This window comes from Chlorocebus sabaeus, chromosome 20 (assembly GCF_047675955.1).
Source record: "Chlorocebus sabaeus isolate Y175 chromosome 20, mChlSab1.0.hap1, whole genome shotgun sequence".
NCBI lineage: Eukaryota > Metazoa > Chordata > Mammalia > Primates > Cercopithecidae > Chlorocebus > Chlorocebus sabaeus.
The window spans coordinates 44,593,290-44,614,993 of record NC_132923.1 but is presented as its reverse complement, the minus strand read 5'-3'; the positions used below and the strand labels follow the sequence as shown (position 1 = coordinate 44,614,993).

General features: G+C 40.5%; 1 protein-coding gene across 1 annotated transcript in view; it reads left to right on the top strand.

Annotated features, from left to right (window-relative positions):
- Positions 1 to 619: 619 nt before the first annotated feature.
- The window catches only part of EPHX4 (epoxide hydrolase 4), a 35,373-nt gene continuing 14,288 nt past the window's right edge, over positions 620 to 21,704 (top strand). The window contains exons 1-6 of the mRNA XM_073008583.1: positions 620 to 1,124; positions 3,377 to 3,462; positions 13,791 to 13,948; positions 16,518 to 16,646; positions 19,314 to 19,417; positions 21,526 to 21,674. Of these exons, the coding sequence (XP_072864684.1) occupies positions 894 to 1,124; positions 3,377 to 3,462; positions 13,791 to 13,948; positions 16,518 to 16,646; positions 19,314 to 19,417; positions 21,526 to 21,674 (857 nt within the window). The 5' untranslated portion in view covers positions 620 to 893. The remainder of the gene's footprint in view (positions 1,125 to 3,376; positions 3,463 to 13,790; positions 13,949 to 16,517; positions 16,647 to 19,313; positions 19,418 to 21,525; positions 21,675 to 21,704) is intronic.

Genomic DNA, 21,704 nt, shown 5'->3' with positions numbered 1-21,704 from the left:
AAATTCAAAATTGTACAGCCACTTTGTAAACCAGTTTGACAGCTTCTCACAGAAAATGAACACTTAACACCTGACCCAGTGATCGGGAAAAGGCTTAATGAAATTCTAACAGTGAGCTGGACGATAGAGGAGGTCAGGACAAGAGTGGTCACGTCGGTGCTGAGGCTGAGATATCTACCGAGGACTGCCACTCTCACGGCTTCCAGCCCTTCCACGAACTCTCAGGTGTGTGGCCTTCTGGCCAGGCTTCTGCCGCCTCACGTTTTGGAGCATTCATTGTATCCCCGGGGTTGCAGCTCTCTGTAAGTTTGCTGTGGGTGAACCAGGCAAGGAATAGGCGGATTTCTACAGAAATTATGATTCCATGAAAGATTTTGAGGAGAAAAGGAAGCCTGCTATCTTTCACAGTGCAGAGTGATTTTGCACTCTGAAGAATCTATTTGGGTGTAACAGCATAGAAGTTTGTCGCTGACCTGTGTCCCTGAACTATGACACACGAATATGTGGGCTTAAAACTAGTTTTGCTTGATACATTGAGAACAACAAAGAGAACGAGTGGCGCTTCCTTCCTTGGTGCCCGGGATGGTTTGGAGAGTATCGCCTTCGTCCTCCCCCACAGTTTTGCAATTTTGAAACCGGATCTCGCTCTCCGCGGAAGACGGCCGAGCTCTTCACCCCGGCCTGGCCCACCGCACCCCGCAGGCCCGGCTTTCCCCTGCGCGCTCCGGGCTGGGCGCGGCGCGTGTGCGGAGCCGCCGCGGTGACACGGAACGCCGGCCGCCCCGGGCCGGGGGAGGCGCGCACCAAGCGGCGACGGCGGGCTGGCCTGGCGCGCCGCGGCACTCGCTCACCGGCTCCGGAGGAAGGGCAGCGGGCCCCGCCGCTGCCTCCCGATGGCGAGGCTGCGGGATTGCCTGCCCCGCCTGATGCTCACGCTCCGGTCCCTGCTCTTCTGGTCCCTGGTCTACTGCTACTGCGGGCTCTGCGCCTCCATCCACCTGCTCAAACTTTTGTGGAGCCTCGGCAAGGGGCCGGCGCAGACCTTCCGGCGGTCCCCCCGGGAGCACCCTCCCGCGTGCCTGAGCGACCCCTCCTTGGGCACCCACTGCTACGTGCGGATCAAGGTGAAGGGCGGCGCGGGCCTGGCGGGAGTGGGAGGGAGCGTGACCGCCGCGAGGGCGGGGGGCGCCGGGCTGCTCCTTCCAAGACGCCAGCTCAGCGTCCCCTAGTGTCCGAGCAGGAGGGGAGGAGGGGTCGCGTCCCTGCGTGTCGTGTGTGTGTGTGTGTGTGTGTGTGTGTGTGAGAGAGAGAGAGAGAGAGAGAGAGAGAGAGAGAGAGAGAGAGAGAAAGAGAAGGATGCTGATAAACAGCACTCGGTCTTTGCAGGCACCTTGATTGGTTTCTGAATGTGGAACTTCTTTAATCAGGGTCCTATTATATTACGCCCTCCCCCAACCCCCGACGCCCCGCGCCACAACAACCCAGAATAAACCTGCTCTTTTTCCGACCGCAAGGGAAAGCTGTCTCCTGTCACCCTTTTGCCCTTTAGAGCTCAGATCGGCTGTAGAGAATTGTTCCTCGTGGCATCCTAATGTCTCAGGAGCCTGTTCGTGCCCAATTTTAGAGATAATAAGAGTAAACAGTCAGCCTTTGGGAGTCATGAGTTTATTATGATCACAGACGACTTAGGTTGCATGAAACAATAGGTAAATTGTGTGTGTTTGTGGGGAGGAATGCAGACTTATGAAGTCAGGGACCAAAGAAAGGAATGGAATAAAAAGTAAATCCAGCCTTTCCTGCAGACTATAATTGTTCAAGCTTCCTCACAGCCCACAGATATTCTGTTTCCTGGTGCTCCAGGTGGTGAAGGGAAATAGTTCCCGTGATACACCCTGCAGTCTGACTCACAGGCCTTTCAAACCCAGCCTCATAAGAGGGGATATTTATGTCATCAAGTCCTTATTTCCTGTTAGGAGTTAAATTGCCCCGTAGCTGAAGTTCAGAAAGGCAAGAGAACTTCTTTCTTGCCTGGGGTCGACATGAGAATTAAATAGGTTAATATTTATAAAAACAAACATGAAAAACTTAAAACAATGCCTGATGCATAGTCAGTGCAATAAAGTATATGTTAATTAAATCCAATCCAGTGCCCACAACATTTAATCCTCCAAGACTCACCACCAATAAAAGAAGTTATTGAACCTCTAGGAAGCCATCGTGCAACTGAGGGTAAAGTCAGATTTTGTTATCTCTGTCCAACTTGAGGAGTAAAAGTAGTATAAGAACCATTTGGAATTCCATAAAACACCTTTCCCCTCGCCCTGGCCACCTAAAGAGCTTCCCCAGAGACAGAGAACGAAGGAGTGGAAAGAACATTGTCCTGGGAGTTAGGACAAGATGGAGATTTTGATCACAGCCCTGCTGTCAACCATTTTATGACCCATGTTACCATCTTTGGGCCTCATCTTCTGAATTTGCAAAATGATTCTTTCACATCTGAAAACTCAGTTGCTTGAGTTGCCTGATATAAAAACCCAATGTCTGTGTTCAGCTTTTGGTTCTTTTTGTTTCCTAGCTTGCTTGCTTTCAGAGTTTTTTATTTTCCTGCTGTTCCCTCTACTTTCCTCCATTCAGCTTGCTCAGTATTTGCTTGAATTCCTGTCTCATTCCCATGTTTTTTAAATTTTCCTTGGGTTTTCTTGTCTCCCACATGCAGAGTGAAGTCTTGAGCACTCAGGGCATTCTGTTATTAGAAACGCACACTGACATGACATGAGCAGGCAGCAAGGGGAACAGAACATGCAACACTCAAAATAATAATGTGGGAAGGAGAGACCTAAAAATAAGAGAAGGAGGTGTGAATTATATAACTGATTGCACAGCTCTTGACGGGCAAGCTGAGAAAAGTAGATGACTAGGATGTAAACATGGCAGAAATATAAATTCAGATTAGAATTATTTACATGTCCTGCAGCATTTGACGGAGATGAAATGTGACACATCAGTAACATGCAAGTTACAAACGGTAAGATGAAAGTTACAAATTGTGACATTGCTTCAGAAGCTCATAATATATAAATTGACCTTGTACTAGAACAAGAAGAGAAGACACTGTCAAGGGAGTGTTGACAAAGTGAATCTGTCAATTTACCCTATTAATAGGGCATGGGGTTTGCTCTTCTTTTTGAAAATTAATGAAAGTAAATTTATTTCTTGATGTTAAAAATAAGGCAACTGAGTGTCATGAAGATATTGTAAATACACAAATGTAAAAAAATAAGGCAAGTTATTATTTTTTAATGAAGTGGAAATGCTAAATATATTTCTTTGTCAATCAACACAAACATCAGTAAAATTCCATGCCCTCTACTTTCAGGATTCAGGGTTAAGATTTCACTATGTTGCTGCTGGAGAAAGAGGCAAACCACTTATGCTGCTGCTTCATGGATTTCCAGAATTCTGGTAAACTTACCATCTAACATTTATTGTTATATTAAAACTTGGCTTATTTTCTCGGTTCATTTTGTGCTGCTGTAACAGAATATCACAGTCTGGGTAACTTATGATGAACATAAATGTATTTTCTCAGAGTTCTAGAGATTGGGAAGTTCAGGATCAAGGTGCCAACATCTGACAAGGGCCTTCTTGCTGCAACAGAGGAGGAAGGGCAAAGAGTCAAAAGGGGATTGAAATTACCCTTTCATAGTGGCATTATTTCCATCCATGAGGGCAGAGCCCTCGTGACCTAACCACCTCTTAAAGGCCCCACCTCTTAATACTGTTACGATGGTAATTTTTGAGACAGGGTCTTACTCTGTCACCCAGGCTGGGGCACAGTGGCATGATCACAGCTCACTGCAGCTTTTGACCTCCTGAGCTTAAGCAGTCTTCCCACCTCAGCCTACCAAGTAGCTGGGACTACAGGCATCTACCACCACACCTAGCTTTTTTTTTTTGGAGATGGGATCTTGCTATGTTGCCCAGGCTGGTCTTGAAAGCCTGGGATCAAGCAATCCTCCCACCGTGGCCTCCCAAAGTGCTGGGATCACAGGTGTAAATCACCACACCAAGCGTCTTGTAATGACTTTTAACAGACCCTACTTTTTTATCGTGTGCCCAGAGTTAATATTCCTAAATGTTCCTGAATCACAGCAATGGTTTTCCTCCTTAAAAGACCTACCTGCTACCATTTTAAATTTATGTATTTTTTGAGGATTAAAAGACATATCTTTTAATGTTTCAAATTTCTGAAATAGTAACAAAACAGTTTGTGGAGAGTATCTACTATAGACAAAATACAACACTGGGTAGGAAAAGGAGATTTTGAACAAACCAAAGATGTGGAGTGATTGTTATCAGGAAGATTTTGGTGAGGCTGGGGTGAGGAGAAGGCAGAGAGTAGAGCACTCATGGAAACTGAAAATGAACTATTTCCTGTGCACAGAGCAATAGGCTTACAGGAATGCAGGATAATTTACCTAAATATTTCACATTAGGAAGAAAATCTAGAGCCCCAAATATGTAATTATTAGTTACTATCTTCATTCATTTTTGTTGCTGTAACAAAATACCTGAGACTGGGTAATTTATAAAGAACAGAAATTTATTCCCACCATTCTGGAGACTGGGAAGTCCAAGATCAAGGCACCAGCAGATTCAGAGTCTAGTGACATCCACGTCTGTGTGTGTCCAAGATGGTGCCTTGTTGATGTGTCCTCTGGAGGCAAATAAACTTCGTCATATGAATTTTGGGACAACATATTCAGACCATAGCAGTTACCTAAGGAGAAATGTTCTATTCTCTATTGACCCCACTGGGCCAAATAAGTACAGATGAAAGCAACATATGTTTAAATTTTTTTTTTTTTTTGAGACGGAGTCTTGCTGTGTGGCCCAGGCTGGAGTGCAGTGGCCGGATCTCAGCTCACTGCAAGCTCCGCCTCCTGGGTTCACGCCATTCTCCTGCCTCAGCCTCCGGAGTAGCTGGGACTACAGGCGCCCGCTACCACGCCCGGCTAGTTTTTTGTATTTTTTTTAGTAGAGACGGGGTTTCACTGTGTTAGCCAGGATGGTCTCGATCTCCTGACCTAGTGATCCTTCCGTCTCAGCCTCCCAAAGTGCTGGGATTACAGGCTTGAGCCACAGCGCCTGGTCTTTTTTTTTTTTTTTTTTTTTAATGAGTATCTTTAAAAGAGGAAGTACATATCAGGAGGCCGAGGCGGGTGGATCACAAGTCAGGAGATCGAAACCATCCTGGCTAACACGGGGTGAAACCCCGTCTCTACTAAAAATACAAAAAAAAAAAAAAAAATTAGCTGGACCTGGTGGCAGGCGCTTGTAGTCCCAGCTACTCGGGAGGCTGAGGCAGGAGAATGGTGTGAACACAGGAGGCGGAGCTTGCAGTGAGCTGAGATCACACTACTGTACTCCAGCCTGGGCGACAGAGCGAGACTCCACCTAAAAAAAAAAAAAAAAAAAAAAAGGTGGTACATATGGCAGTAAAAGAAAACCAGTTTTTGATAGCACAGGGCTATGAGAAATAGTTCATAAAGTAAATAGGTCAAGAAATTGATGTTTTTAAAAGCCCAGTTCCCTTAGTTGTCTCAAAGGTAGAATAATCTGGTATATTTTGAAAGGTCTAGGACAATATCCTGTTTGCAAATCCTCCCTTACTATCTTATAACACGGAGAATTCCACCATTACAGATTTCTTACCTCCTTTAGAGTCTTAAAGATTTTATGTCACTCAAAATCCTGATTTAAAATGCATCTAGTGCTGAAAGGATTACTACCTTAAGAAACTTCTTTTTTTTTTAGACAGTCTTGCTCTGTCACCCAGGCTAGAGTGCAGTGGTGCAATCTCAGCTCATTGCAACCTCCACCTCCTGGGTTCAAGTGATTCTCCTGCCTCAGCCTCCAAGTAGCTGGGATTACAAGTGTGCACCACACCCAGCTAATTTTTGAAGTATCAGTAGAGTCAAGGTTTTACCATGTTAAACAGGCCAGGCTGGTCTCAAACTCCTGACCTCAAGTGATCTGCCCACTTCAGCCTCTCAAAATGCTGGGATTACAAGTGTGAGCCACTGCACCCGACCCACTTTAGTTAATACTTTGTGAGTGAAAGGGACTTTATGAATAAATGTATTGAGGATGTTAGTGTACTAGGAGGTATTAGGCATTGAAGAAAAGAGTGGAGGATAGCAAAGACACCTATACCTAATAATTTTTCCAGAGTGGGAAGTCTTCCTTAGAAGATTTTCCCTGCATGAAGATCTTTTTCCCCTTCTGGATTGATGTGCATAAATAAACATAAGTCATTTTCCTGTTACGCTTTAATCTGTTCTTTCATTCATTTGGAGACAGCTTAATGAGGCGGTAGATTAGCTGCCCAGTGCAATTCGAGCCTATGCATGTGGTCTCACCTCATGGAGTGCATGGCATAATTAGTTCACAATAAAATGTTCCTCTGAAACATTGATCAAATCTGCTTAACATAGCATGGGCAGTACATTCTGGCTCAGCCACTAATTTGCTGCAGAACCCTAAACAACCATCTACAATAATGTTGCAGAGTTGGGTGAGGATGAAGAGAGTCAAAACGTGAAAAATCTGGCCCAGTAAATATTCAGTAAATGTTCATTTTCTTTCTTCATTCCCATTCATTCAGTGTGGAGATCCATGTGTCACATAATAATTTCCTAACTCTGGTGATGATGGTTAACATTTTCTGAGCATTCACTATGAGCCAGGTACTCTCTTGTTTAAGTTCTGGAATACATGTGCAGGACATGCAGGTTCGTTACGTGGTAAACGTGTGTCATGGTGGTTTGCTGCATCTATCAACCCGTCACCTAGGTATTAAGTAGAGCATGCGTTAGCTATTTATCCTGATGCTTTCTCTCTCCCCACCCCCCACAGGCTCCAGTGTGTGTCGTTCCCCTCCCGAGCCAGGTACTTCTATAAGTGTCATATATATACCATCTCATTTAAGCCCCATAGCTACCCTTCTGAAGTTGGCAGTACCAGAAAGTCAGGTGCCCCTTGTTTTTGAAAGTCAGGGCTGACCTCTGCAGCTTGTTCTCATTCTATAGGAATTATAGTAATCTGATCTGATAACATGCATGGATTTTTACCTTTCAAATGTCACACCTTATACAAACATTCAAGAGGGTGTTAAAAAATCAGCCAACAATATAAAAATACCTTAATTTACATTTTAAATCATCATCCTAAATAAAATTCATACATCAGGGAGATGATACTTAACTTTTTAGAAAGAAAACATTTGAAAGCTATTTTCTTTCTCTACCTCACACCAACCCCAGTACTTGTCCATCCTTATTCCTCTGGAACTTCACCTCTTTACATGCGGAACAATACACACGAAGATAAAAATGAACCTACAACCACTTTCATACAGGGCAGTAGATGCTCTCTGTCATATTCTAACAGATTTTGTGCATGTTTTTCACAGTCATATCTCATTATTTACTCCTCATGAGATCCCTTTTGCAAAATAGAAATGGCTGGTGATTCTTGTTCTAGAATCTTCAGGGGATGAAACAGCCTAGGAGGGGTCCAGCACTGGTCCCTGGACATCATCCCCATTTGCTCCCACAAAGTCAAATCTTGGATGTATCCAAAAGGGATCTGGTCATTGTGAGGAATGGTTTAGTTTTTGGGAAGCTCCTAGAGATATTTTCACTCTGAAAAGCCGTAGATTAAGAAATATGTGAAGATCATAGATAGGCATGAGTCCCTTCTATTCACTAAATCTGTCATTTGTTACTCCAGTAAGAACATTGCTAGAATTTAAAACAGCAACAACTACAAACGCAGATAGCTCAGCTACTCAAAAAAGATCATATTGAATTCATTGAACTTTGCTGATCATTAATCTGAAAGCTACCTGGTTGTTTAGGGAGCATCTGAAAATATTACATGGAGATTGTTGGTAATCAGGTATCTCTGGAGTCATATGCTAAACCAAGACCCCTGTTGATGCACACTCTGTCTTTCCTTTCAATCAGTCAAGTTGCCACTGTTACCCATTATGAGGTCTAGTCAATTCCATTGAGGTGCTAGTGGAAACAAACAATAGGAAAAGAAAGGTCTTAGAATTTAGGACAAAACTCTAGGGTTTAAGTTTTAAGACAAAACTCTTATTTATTTTTTTCATTGTAAAGGCCAAAAAAACTTCATGCGTGGCATTTCAAACCAATTTCAATTTACATTACAAATTTAAATGTTATTCCTCTAGCAATTAAGTTTTGCCTAAATCATGAAAGTGTATGCTTGATTGTAGGTTAAGTAGGTAATACATATTTAATACAGTGAAAACAAACAAAAAAACCATGAATTGATAATGTGTGTGAAAGTGCTTTTTAAACAGAAAAGCACCATACAAAGGTAACATATTATCTGCATTTATCATCGTTGCCTGAGAATAACTGTTGAGAAATGGTGATATTTAATGTACACAATCAGCTATTACACAGCAACAATAAAATCCTGGGTCTTCTTAAAGTCTAAAGGAAATATTAAGCAAGATACACATCTACAGGACCTTTGACTAAATTAACCCCAAATAAGGCTGTTTGTCAAAGGATGATCTTTCTCCCACTCTCTCTCTCCACTTCAATTTGCATCTCCTTTAAAAATATTTTGAGCTGAGGCAGGCAATTTCTTTGAGTCGTCTTCGTCTCCAGCTGTATGGAATGCATGCGTCATCATTCAAGTGCTGAGGCGAGTGAGGGGCCTTCATCATACAGCTGAGCACAGAAGCTGACAACTATGGCATTTCTCTGTGGTAAAGAGGAGGATGAGAGTCTACATCTGAAAGTGGCTAGCCTGGTAAAACCAGGAGCCCTCCTTAGGTAAAGAGCTATCACTGGGAAAGAGATTGGTTATTTTTCCTGAGTGTCGTCTGCTATTACCTAAAACTACCAGAAAAAAGGCAATGTGGATGAAAATAGTTTTGCTTGTTTATAATGTTTTCAGGGTTACTGCTTTTGTAATGTTTTTCATTCCTGTGTCAAGGAGATTGTTTTTGCTTTATTCATGTAAATGATATGTCCATCAATCTAATACTGGGGTGACTTCTTTTTCAGTTTAGGGCTAACGTGTAAATCAAATGTGTTTAATTTGTGAACTTCAGGAAGATGACAGTTAGAAATTATTCCTTAGTAATTTATTAAAAACATGCAGTTGCTCTATTTCTTAGAATTGTTTAGGATATTGTTTGGCTTTCAACTCATTGTTAAAAGCAGTAGCTGGATTTATTTTTAAGGCAATTTAAATTATTTCTAATATGACATGGAGGCATCATGTTTGCATAATCTCTAGTCCAATTCTAAATGTAAAATGTTGCAGGATTATATACATTAAGTCAAATTTCTACCTTGAAATCTCTAATTAAATCCTAAATGAAGACACGGACCCTTAAGGTACTGAAACCACGTGCAGTTCAACAGAAATTGAATACATATTCCCCAGTAGGAATTTGGGACCGATAACTGTCATTGTCTCAAGGTTTGAAATGGGACAAAAGTCCTACTGCACAACTGGTACTTCTAGCACTATCATTACTCAGTGTTTTTATTTGTTTGTTGTTTCACTTATTCGACAAATCTTTATTAATCTCCTACAGGGGTTATATATTCTCATAGACAACCCAGGAAACGATCTCGTGGAAGAGCCAGGTGTCAAAAGTGATGTGTGCCTCAGCTCTGAAGAGTGCACATACAAGTGTGGAAGGGGCCCACGCACCCCAGCTGTAATGGAGAGAGCTGGGAAGTCTCCTAGAAGAGGAGATGCCCAATGTGATAAGGAGTTAACTGAGGGGTGAGAGTCAGGGATTATGGAGTAATAGGGGAATGGTGGGGAGTGATGGTATTTCAGACAAAGGAAACCATATGAACAAAGTCATAAAAGCAAAAACCAATATCTCTATTTGTTCACCTATTTCAACCTAGTGCTGCAGAGGCAGTACAACATGGACTCTGGGGCCAGACTCCCTGGGCTAGAATCCTGGCTCTGCTGTTTACTGACTCTGTGACCTTTGGTACTTCAGTTAACCTTGTTTTCCCTCCACTTCTTCATCTGTTAAGTGAAGATAATAATAATACCTACTTCATAGTATTGTTTTGAAGATCAATATTACCATACAAGAAGCACTTAGAGTTGGGCCTGACATGTAGTAAGAATGGTATAGATGTTAGCTCTTTTTGTTGTAAAGCAAATGACAGAGTGTAAAGTAATCTGGCTGGAAGATTGGGCAGTAGTCAAATCTTTCAGATATTTTTCTGCTAGAAAAATGAGCTGGAGCTTCATGTTATGAGTAATAGGGAGTCAAGATTTTCAGCAAGGAAATGACATGAGTTTGTGTCTTTGCTACATCACTGGTTTTGTAGAAGATAGAGCAGAGGGGAATGAAAGGGACACACTTAGACCAAGCAACAGGCTGCTGCCTAAAAGAAGGCCTGAATTAAGGTAATGATAGAATGGTAGACGGGAATGTTTAAATAAATATTTATGAGGTTAAATGAACAGAACTTTATTGATTAGGTATGATGGATTATAAAGAGGGAAGAATTAGGCTTCAATTACGAAGACATAAAAAATCAATTCAAAATTTTAAGTAAGGCAAATCAGAAAAAATACAATCATATTTGTTGACAGATGAGTATCTTTAAGGAAATAAGCTCGTTTATTTGTTACAATCCACAGACAAGATTAACAACATTACAGCCTAGCCAAAAAAGACACGTTTATTTTATTTATTTATTTATTTATTTATTTGAGATGGAGTTTCACTCATCACCCAGACAGGAGTGCGGTGATGTGATCTCGGCTCACTGCACCCTCCACCTCCCGGATTCAAGCGATTCTCCTGCCTCAGCCCCCCGAGTAGCTGGGATTACGTCCGCCACCATGCCTGGCTAATTTTTTTATTTTTAGTAGAGACGTGGTTTCACCACGTTGGCCAGGCTGGTCTCGAATTCCTAACCTCAAGTGATCTGCCCGCTTTGGCTTCCCAAAGTGCTAGGATCACAGGCATGAGCCACTGCGCCCGGCCAGAAGACATGTTTATTAGCATTTTCTTTTTTGTTATTCTTTTTCTGTTTTTGTTTTTTGTTAACATTTTCAAATCCATCTTAGTTGGCAATGCTTTGGCAGATTTTCATAAAATATAAATATTCTAGTGATAGATCAAAAAATTCCATATTCATTCATAATTCCAAATATGTGTCTGACACGCTTCCTGATGATGTAAGGTGGTTCATTTGTTACATTGATTTTTTTTTTTCGGTGGGGGGCAGGTTCTGGCTCCGTCACCCAGGCTACAGTGCAGTGGCATGATCACAGCTCACTGCAAACTCTGCCACCTGGGCTTAAGCCATCGTCCCACCTCAGGCTCCTGAGTATCTGGGACCACAGGCACATGACACCACACTTAGCAAAAAATTTTTTTCTTTTTTTTTTTTGAGATGGAGTTTGCTCTTGTTGCCCAGACTGGAGTGCAAAGGGACGATCTCAGCTCACCTCAACCTCTGCCTCCTGGGTTCAAGTGATTCTCCTGCCTCAGCCTCCCAAGTAGCTGGGATTACAGGCATGCACCGCCATGCCTGGCTAGTTTTGTATTTTTAGTAGACGGGGTTTCTCCATATTGGTCAGGCTGGTCTCGAACTCATGACCTCAGGTGATCTGCCTGCCTCGGCCTCCCAAAGTGCTGGGACAGGCGTGAGCCACCGCGCCTGGCCTAATTTTTAAATTTTGTGTAGAGATAGGGTTTCGCCATGGTGCCTAGGCTCCTGAGCTTAAGTGATCTGCCTACCTCGGCCTCCCAAAGTGCTGGGATTACTGGTGTGAGCCACTGTGCCTGGCCTGTTACATTGATCTTACTGTTGTGTGTCACTTCATATCACCGCCCCCTTTCACTGTTGGCTTATAATCTTATATTACAATCTTTACACTGGTTTATAATCTTAACATTCAGTTGTTAGCTTGCCTACTGCGCTCCAAAAGTATTTTCAGACCATAATCTCCCACTTGGCTTGTGTCAGATAATTTTACACTGTATTTCCATGAACAAATGTGCACGCAGATGCGTTTTTTTAAATGCATATTTTGAGTCCCGTAACATAGTGAGTCACTTTTTAAAATCCATGTCTTTTTTTTTCTGTTGGTTATCTAAAATGGTTTTGCTTATTTGAAAAAGAAAATCTCATGGATCTCTCTATTTCGATTAATTCTGCAGTTCCATGATCAAGCAAAGGGAGAATGCCTGGCTCAGCAGTGGCCTCCAGAACTTGGCTGCAGCACTGTGGCCATTCTGATTGGTCAGTGCTGGTGCCATTTTGGTTGTTAAATGTTTTTAGTATCACTCTTGCTTATACTCATGGTTCAGGATCTTCTCCACAGAATTTTGCTTTAGCAAGCAGAGGTTTATCTTAAATGATTGTTTTATTATTAGATTATTTCGGTGATAATCTTTTTTTAAAAAGTCTTCAGACTTTTTCACCCATAAATAAACTGTGGTTACTACTAAAACATTGGCCCTATTTGACAGTGGAGTAAGGTGAGTAAAATCTACTTTTCAGATAAATATTATCAATTTATTATCTAGAAATTCGGGCTGTAAAATAACTAACTGTTCATAGTACAGATTCCCTGGTGGCTATACACACCATTTAAGAAAAGCTTTAAAAATTGACTTATTTGGCTAGGCACAGTGGCTCACGCCTGTAATCCCAGCACTTTGGGAGGCTGAGATGAGTGAATCACCTGAGGTCAGGAGTTCGAGACCAGCCTGACCAACATGGAGAAACCCTGTCTCTACTAAGAAGAAAAAAAAAAATACAAAAATTAGCCAGGCGTGGTGGCACAGGTCTGTAATCCCAGCTACTTGGGAGGCTGAAGCAGGAGAATTGCTTGAACCTGGGAGGCGGAGGTTGCAGTGAGCCAAGATCACGCCATTGCACTCCAGCCTGGGCAATAAGACTGAAACTCTTGTCTCAAAACAAACAAGCAAATGAAAAATTGACTTATTGGCCAGACATGTTAGCTCACACCTGTAATCCCAGCATTTTGGGAGGCCGAAGCAGGAGGATCACTTGAACTAGGAGTTTGAGCCCAGCTTGGGAACATACCAAGACCTTGTTTCAATTTTTTAAAAATGGACTTATTAAGACTTATGTAAGTGCAATGATTTTAGTATCTGATACTGTGTAGTTTCTGTAAATAGTGGCACTTTGTTACCCTCCACTGGAATTGGTAAAAAGATAAAATAATTCTAATAGAATGTCAGTGTTTCCTTCTCAAGTAGGTCTCTTTCTTGCTTACTTGCAGCTATATATCTGTTCTAAAAATAAGGAATTTCTTACAGTTTTCCACTAAGAAAATCTGAAATGTGGCCAGGTGCAGTGGCTCACACCTGTAATCTCAGCACTTCGGGAGGTTAAGGCATGAGGATCACTCTTGAGCCCAGAAGTTTGAGACCAGCCCTGGCAACATAGGGAGACCCCGTGTCTACAAAAATTTTTTAAATTAGCTGGGTGTGATGATGTGCACCTATAGTCTCAGCTTTTTAGGAAACTGAGGCAGGAGGATCACTTGAGCCAGGGAAGTTGAGGCGGCAGTGAGCTGTAATTGCACCACTGCACTCCAGCCTGGGTGACAGAGCAAAACTCATCTTGAAAAAAATAAAAAAGAAAAGAAAAAGAAAATCTGTAATGTTACTCTTTGTTCTAGTAAATATGGTATTTTAAACACTTCCTTTTTTCCTGCAGGTATTCTTGGCGTTACCAACTGAGAGAATTTAAAAGTGAATATCGAGTTGTAGCACTGGATTTGAGAGGTTATGGAGAAACAGATGCTCCCATTCATCGACAGAATTATAAATTGGACTGTCTAATTACAGACATAAAGGATATTTTAGATTCTTTAGGTAGGTTAGTTTGAAACAAAACAACTCTTTTTAAGGGACAAACATTCAACAAATTGTGAATCGATGACATCTTTTCTTGGGAGGATGCATATTCCATCTCCCCAACTTATCTGGATCCTGTCACCATGGTTTCAGGTAGTCAGCCCAAAATATCTATACAGGAAATTTAAAATGATGCATCTAGAGCAACTATTCCATCTACCAGCCAAGAATGACTTTTCAGATTTGTTTTTAAACATAGACCTAATTGCCCGGGTGCTGTGGCTCGCGCCTGTAATCCCAGCACTTTGAGAGGCTGAGGCAGGCAGATCACCTGAGGTCTAGGAGTTTGAGACCAGCCTAGCCAACATGGTGAAACCTTGTCTCTACTAAAAATACAAAAATTATCCAGGCATGAACCCAGGAGGTGGAGGTTGCAGTGAGCCAAGATTGTGCCATTGCACTCCATCCTGGGCAACAAGAGTGAGACTCTGTCTCAAAAAAAAAAAAAAAAAAAAAATAGACCTAATGTATGCTGTTTATTATTTTCAGAAATAATTATTGAAAATTTTATTTTTGTACTTAGAAAATTTATTTCTTTAGAACACACAGCTAAATATTCATTTTAAAATGTTATAAAATACAGATGCACTTGCATTATTTCTGTTGTTATCCATCAGTTAGAACCACATAATATTGTGAAACAAACCACCCCAGATCGGTGGCATAGGGTCATAACCATTTTTTCCTGTGCTCATGGATCTGCAGGTTAACCATAGGCTGGACTCCTCTGGTCTTTACCTCAGGCTGCAGGTCCAGCTGGGACTGGCTTCTCTCTGTGAGTTGGGCTGGAGCCCAAGCTAAAAGGGAGTGGCTGCCTGAGGGAAGCTTTTCTCCTGGCAATGGTAGAGGGTGAGCTCAGCTGCACAAGCTCAAGTTTCTAGGGGCAGCCCATTAGTCAAAGCAAGTCATATGGTGGAGCCCAAAGTCAAGTTATACAGCCACCATGAGACCAAAGCAAATCATATGGCCAAGTTTAAAATCAAAGGGCAGCAGGTAGACTACTATGACAGTAGGGAGAAGGGGAAAGTAAATATTTTTTAACAATAATCCAATCTATTAATACTATATCCCTTTTGACTGAAACCAAGCTGCTACCATCAGTATGTTAAGGGAAGCAGTATAGTGAGAAACATCATGAAATGAAAGGCACTTTCTACAGTAATCTAATGAGAGCATAGGTCAGGCCAATATTTTTAGGGGAGAAAAAATGTTTGGGGTCTGGGGGTGTCACGTACAATGTTGTCATTTAGTCTGATTACAGTAAAAGAGACTCCGACACTGATTTTGAACAATTATGTTTCAGATTTTGTGATAATTCAGTCAGACCTGGCCTAAATTTGTCATCATGAAATTTTTAGGCAAATAATTAGTATAAACCAGATTTAGGTGTGTGTGTGTCTATGCCTATGTGTGTGTATTAGTATAGTGGTGAGGAGTGATGGTGAGAAGTGCTTCCTTGAAAGAATTAAGCAATTTTAAGTACTCCAGGAATAAATTACAAATGAATTTTATCCATCCATACAATAGAAATCCTGTAGGAATCTCTATTAATCAACATTTTAACCTACTTTAAATTACTGAGTGATTACATGAAATGAAACTGGTACAAAATTGGTGCTATAATTAAGACTTTCCATTACTTCAATTTGACTTCACAGTTCCAAATTAGTGACAAACTTTCTGTGTTGAGCTGTACATAGGATTTATGAAGTTACAGAAGAAATAGATGCTTCCTAGAAATAAAGATTTATGAGTTGGACATAGATGAGACATTTATAATTTTACTATAACTAGAAATTTCTGAACATTCAAAAAAAGAAAATAATCTTGCTTTTGACTTCATTATGTGCAGTCTTTACCATGGTTTCCAAACTCAGGTCCATGGGACTGGAGCTGAGCAACATTAGCTATTTCAGATTTTTTTTTGTTTGTTTTGTACTCCCGCTCCCCCGCCGCTTTTTTTTTTTTCTGTTTTAGAAACAGAGTCTCAGTCTCGCTCTGTCACCCAGGCTGGAGTGCCGTGGCATGATCAGGGCTCACTGCAGCCTTGAAGTCCTGGGCTCAAGGGATCCTCCCACCCCAGGCTCTACAGTTGCTGGTACTACAGGTGGACACCACCACACCTGGCTAATTTCTTTATTTTTTTGTAGAGATGGCTGGTTTGGTCGGGGGTGGTCTTGCTATGTTGCCCAGGCTGGTCTCGAACTCCTGGCCTCTAGAAATCCTCCTGTTTTGGCCTCTCAAGTGTTGGGATTATAGGTATGAGCCATCACACTGGCCCATTTCAGATTTTTTTAAAAAAATATGGATTCCTGGCATAGATTCTCAATCTATAGGTTTAGAGTGGAGCTATGTAGGTGATGTACAGACAAGTTTTGGAACCACTGAACTCAATATCTGCACAAAGTGCATAATTAGGATAAGATAGTGAAAAGAGGTGCTTCAGAAGTATAACTATTTTATGTGAGGTAACGGTGCACTCACCTGTTTCTTTTTAATGATGTCAACATTTATTTCTTGATTACAGGGTATAGCAAATGTGTTCTTATTGGTCATGACTGGGGAGGCATGATTGCTTGGCTAATTGCCATCTGTTATCCTGAAATGGTGATGAAGCTTATTGTTATTAACTTCCCTCATCCAAATGTATTTACAGGTGAGTTCAAGTTTTATCAAAACAGTTCTGCTAATGTGACAATTCACTCCTGCCACTGACATTTTGGATTAGAAACAGCAAAATTTGGTTACTATAATATTTTAAAACTAAGTGACTAAACCATGATAGCACATGACAGTGTCAGATACCTTGGTTTTCAATCTTCTAGGGGAATCTAAGAAAATTTAGCTTTATACTTGCTTACATAATTTTATCCCTTCAAAAAAAGAGTTTACTGTTAACTTGGGGAGGGATAAAGGGAAACATACAGTGACATTGCTTTGACAGTAATGAATCCTGACAGCCTAGAAAGAAAATCTCCTCTTGCTTGACTGCTTTGGCTGTTAGGAATAGCAGTATTCTTTAAAGCAGTTCTCACATTTTTGGTCTTGGGCTTCCTTATGCTCTTAAAATTATTAAAGACCCCATTGAGCTTTTACTTATATGGTTTATAAATATTCACTGTATTGGAAATTAAAATAGAAATGTAAAAATATTTATATGTTAATTCCTCAAAAGAAATAAACCATTACATGTTAACATAAATAACATATTTTAAATGAAAGCTAACTACATCTTCCAAAACAAAATTTTAGTGAAAAGAGTGTCATTGTTTTACATTTTTGCAAATCTCTTCAATATGTTGCAATATGTTGTTTGAATTGAAGTATATGAAGAAATTTGGCCTCACACAGATCTGTAATTGGAAAAGGGAGGAGTATTTTAATAGCTTTTTCAGATAACTGTGAATTTTCTTTCTTAATACTATACCAAACTTAAAAATTAATGGTTTTGTTTTCGTTTTTGGTTTTGTTTTTTGAGATGGAGTCTCACTCTGTTGCCCAGGCTGGAGTGCAGTGGCGCCATCTCGGCTCACTGCAACCTCTGCCTCCTGGGTTCAAGAGATTCTCCTGCCTCAGCCTCCCGAGTAGCTGGGACTACAGACACCCACCACCACGCTTGGCTAATTTTTGTATTTTTAGTAGAGACAGGGTTTTGCCATGTTGGCCAGGCTGGTCTCAAATGCTTGACCTTGTGATCCGCCTGCCTCACCCTCCTAAAGTGCTGGGATTACAGGCGTGAGCCACTGCACCTGGCCAATAGTTTCTTAAAGGTAACAATGTGGAATGTGATGGCATGTAAATGTTTTATTAATAGTGTGAGCTATTAAAACCCACAGGTCTCCCTAGTACTTTTATTGGATCTTTTATCCGTGCCTGGTTTTTTATCATCATGCATTAGAAGATGTTGGTTCGCTGATTTATGCAGATCTTCCATAAGTTGACACATTTCATCAAACAGTATCAAAAAATCACATTCTTTGACATCACCCTAATCTCATCAGAAAAGCTTTTAAAGTATTGCAAAGCTGTGAAGCTCACAGTAGCAGATATAAGTTTTCCAAAGTTCTAAGGTTCATTTGAAAGTCTGATTTTTATCAATGGCAACTACTACTGATGATTCTTTTCCTTGACGTGACAGGCTCACTTTGTTAATTTTCAAGAGATTATCTGCCAAATACCCATGTCTGACTGATGATAGGTTGTTAGTCATTCTCTCAAGTAAAACAATGTTACATTTAAAAATGCAGCTAAAAATTAGCTGGGTGTGGTGTGTGCACCTGTAGTGCCAGCTACCTGGGGGGCTGAGGCAGGAAGATCACTTAAGCTCAGGAGGTTGAGGCCGCAGTGAGCTGAGACTGCGCCACTGCACTCCAGCCTGGGAGGCAAAGTGATGCCCTGTCTCAAAAAAAAAAAAAAAAAAAAAAAAAGAAAAAACAGCTAATTCAACCCGTCAACTCAAACAATTGTAGAAGTGCTTTTCCTTGGAACAATCATTGTATTTGTGTTGTCTTGAGACAACAGAACTGCTTTATGTGTACTTTCTATTTAATTACATAGAATAATTAAAAAGATGTACTCAAAGGTCAAGTTTAATTAATATTTTTTTGCTGTTTCATCAAGGACACTGTTAAGTGAAACTAGCACTTAATTAAATTTAATTAATTAGTTAGTTTACCACCAGTGTGTGGTGGTGAAGAAGTGTATTCCTAGGAAAAGTGGTAGGTCACTGATAATGACCTTGGAGGAAAAGCAGTGTCGTTTGGGCTTCCTATTCCCTTTTGAGTCAAGATTTCATAAAGTGAAACTTTCTTTTTATTTAAAGTGTATAAGGCCAGGCGCAGTGGCTCACGCCTGTAATCCCAGCAGTTTGGGAGGCCAAGGTGGGCAGATCACCTGAGGTCAGGAGTTCGAAACTGGCCTGGCCAACATGGCGAAACTCTGCCTCTACCAAAAAGACAAAAAATTAGGTAGGTGCGGTGGTGGGCACCTGTAATCCTAGCTACTCGGGAAGCTGAGGCAGGGGAATTGCTTGAACCCAGGAGGCAGAGGTTGTAGTGAGCCGAGATTGTGCCATTGCACTCCAACCTGGGTGACAGAGTGAGACTCTGTCTCAAAAAAATAAAAAATAAATAAAGTGATATACATTTTGGAAATACTGGAAATACTCATAATAAGATATAAGAGCATAGAAATTGTTCCAAAGAAGCCTTATGGATTCTTTCACGGGATCATCTTAAAGTGAAATTATCCTAAAAAGAAGTTCTTCTAACAGTAAGTAATTTATACCCCTTGGATAAGGTCTAACATGGCATTTTAATTTCAGAATATATTTTACGACACCCTGCTCAGCTGTTGAAATCCAGTTATTACTACTTCTTCCAAATACCATGGTTCCCAGAATTTATGTTCTCGATAAATGATTTCAAGGTAAGCCAAACAAATCAAACAAATAATGTATTATTCTTATTAATGAAAAATGTTTTAAAGTCCACCTTTAAGAAGAATAATGAAAAATGAAAGCAAATTATTGTAACTTAACAAATGGTTTTAAGAACTTACATATAGTCTTGCTTATTTTCATAGTCTCTGTTTATGTATTTAAATACCTGGCTGTTCTTCAATTTTTTTGTGAGACTGTGCCCCTACGGGCATACCCCTTTTTAGAGAACATCTCATGGGGAGATGAGGGAATACAAATGTCAGGTTTAATAGCAGCAAAGTAGAAGACTTTGGGATTAAAAAAAAAAAGCCCTAAACAAAGTAAACATGCAGATATTAGTGTCGCACGTACACTGACACCAGTAGTCATACGCAAATATCTTGGAAATTTATTAAATTATTCTTTGTTATTTTTATTTTTTTGTTTTGCTTTGTTTTTGAGACAGGAACTTGCTTTGTCACCCAGGCTGGAGTGCAGTAGTGCAATTACAGCTCACTGCAGCCTCAACCTCCCAGGCTCAAGCAATCCTCCCACCTCAGCCTCCCAAGTAGCTGGGACTGCAGGCATGCACCACCATGCCCGGCTAATTTTTGTATTTTTTGTAGAGACTGGGTTTTACCATGTTGCCCAGGCTGGTCTGAAACTCCTGGCCTCAAGCGATCCTCCCACCTCAGCTTCCCAAAGTGCTGGGATTACAGGCGTGAGCCACCGCGCCCAGCCTAAATGCTTCTTATATGTCTCACATGGTATTAGATATTGGTGAGGATTTTTAAAAGGCACAATATAATTTTACCTGTAAATAATTCTGTGTATAACTGTGATGGGATAAGAACTTAAAAAAAAAAAAAAATCCAACGCCACTATCAAACCTAACAGAATAAATGACAACTCCTTAATATCATTTAATATCCATTCAAATTTCATTAACTGTCATAAATGTCATGATGTATTTCCTTTGTTTGAATCAGGAACCAAAGTCTATACCTTGTATTTAGTTGTTACAGCTTTTAAAATGTATAATAGTGCCTTCTTTCTTTTTTTTCTTATTTTTTTTTTAATCTCACTTATTTATTGGAGAAATTTGCCTGAGGAAAGATCCATATTTTGGATTTAGCTGATTGCTTCATTGTGGTGGTATTTAACTTGTTCCTCTAACCCTTGTTTTTCCTCCTTCATAGGTACTGGTGATCTAGAGGCTTGATTAAATTTTAATTTGAAAAGGATACTCAATAGGTGGTGCTATGTATTTCTTAACACATCCCATCAAGGAAGCGCATGACACCTACTTGGTCCAGTTTTACTAATGCTAACAGTGATCAGTGGGCTCATGAGTTGTCAGCCTATCCAAAATTTCTTCACATCCTTCCACCAAATTAATTTTAGCATACATTAGTGATCATAGCCTAGGCCCATTATTTCATTAGGGTATGAAAAATGGTGATTTTCTAATTTGATAATTCTTTCTGTTTTAATTGAAATTCTGCTATAAAGAATTTTTCCACATCTATTTATTCTGAAATATAGTTCACACAAGAATGGCGGGATATGTGCTCATTCTTTTTCTTTTCACAAACAAATTTTAGAGTAATGAATATATATTTGATATATACCAATCAGTTATAGTCATTATTCTTTTGGATGCCCAAATTATCCCACAGTAGGCATCAAATGAGGCATTCCTTCAGGTTGGCTCTTGTGGCTTTTTGACATAATCCCTGTAGTCAGTGATAGCTTGCCTCCTCAATGTCCTGGGCTTATGTTTTCTTTCCTGCCCAGATGGGGAATTAGTCATTTATCCAAGGAACTCTTGAACTGGGTCTTGTAGAATATGAATAGGCACCAAGAAGACAGGATGCTTTTTATAAAAATGAAGTGTGCAGGGGAGATTAGAAGGGAAGAATATAGAAAAAATAAAGCCAGGAAAGCAGAAATGCATAGAATATGTATATATAAACAATGAGATCTCAAATTTGGCTAGAGCAGAAATTAGGAGTTGTCACTGCACAATGACCACCATCCCCTTTCCAAAGCCAAAGACTTAGCTTATTAATAGATAACTAAAAAGTTTTAATTATTCTTTTCTCACTTAAATTAGGTTTTGAAACATCTGTTTACCAGTCACAGCACTGGCATTGGAAGAAAAGGATGTCAATTAACAACAGAGGATCTTGAAGCTTATATTTATGTCTTTTCTCAGCCTGGAGCATTAAGTGGCCCAATTAACCATTACCGAAATATCTTCAGGTTAGTATAATTTCTTTTTAGTTAAATAAA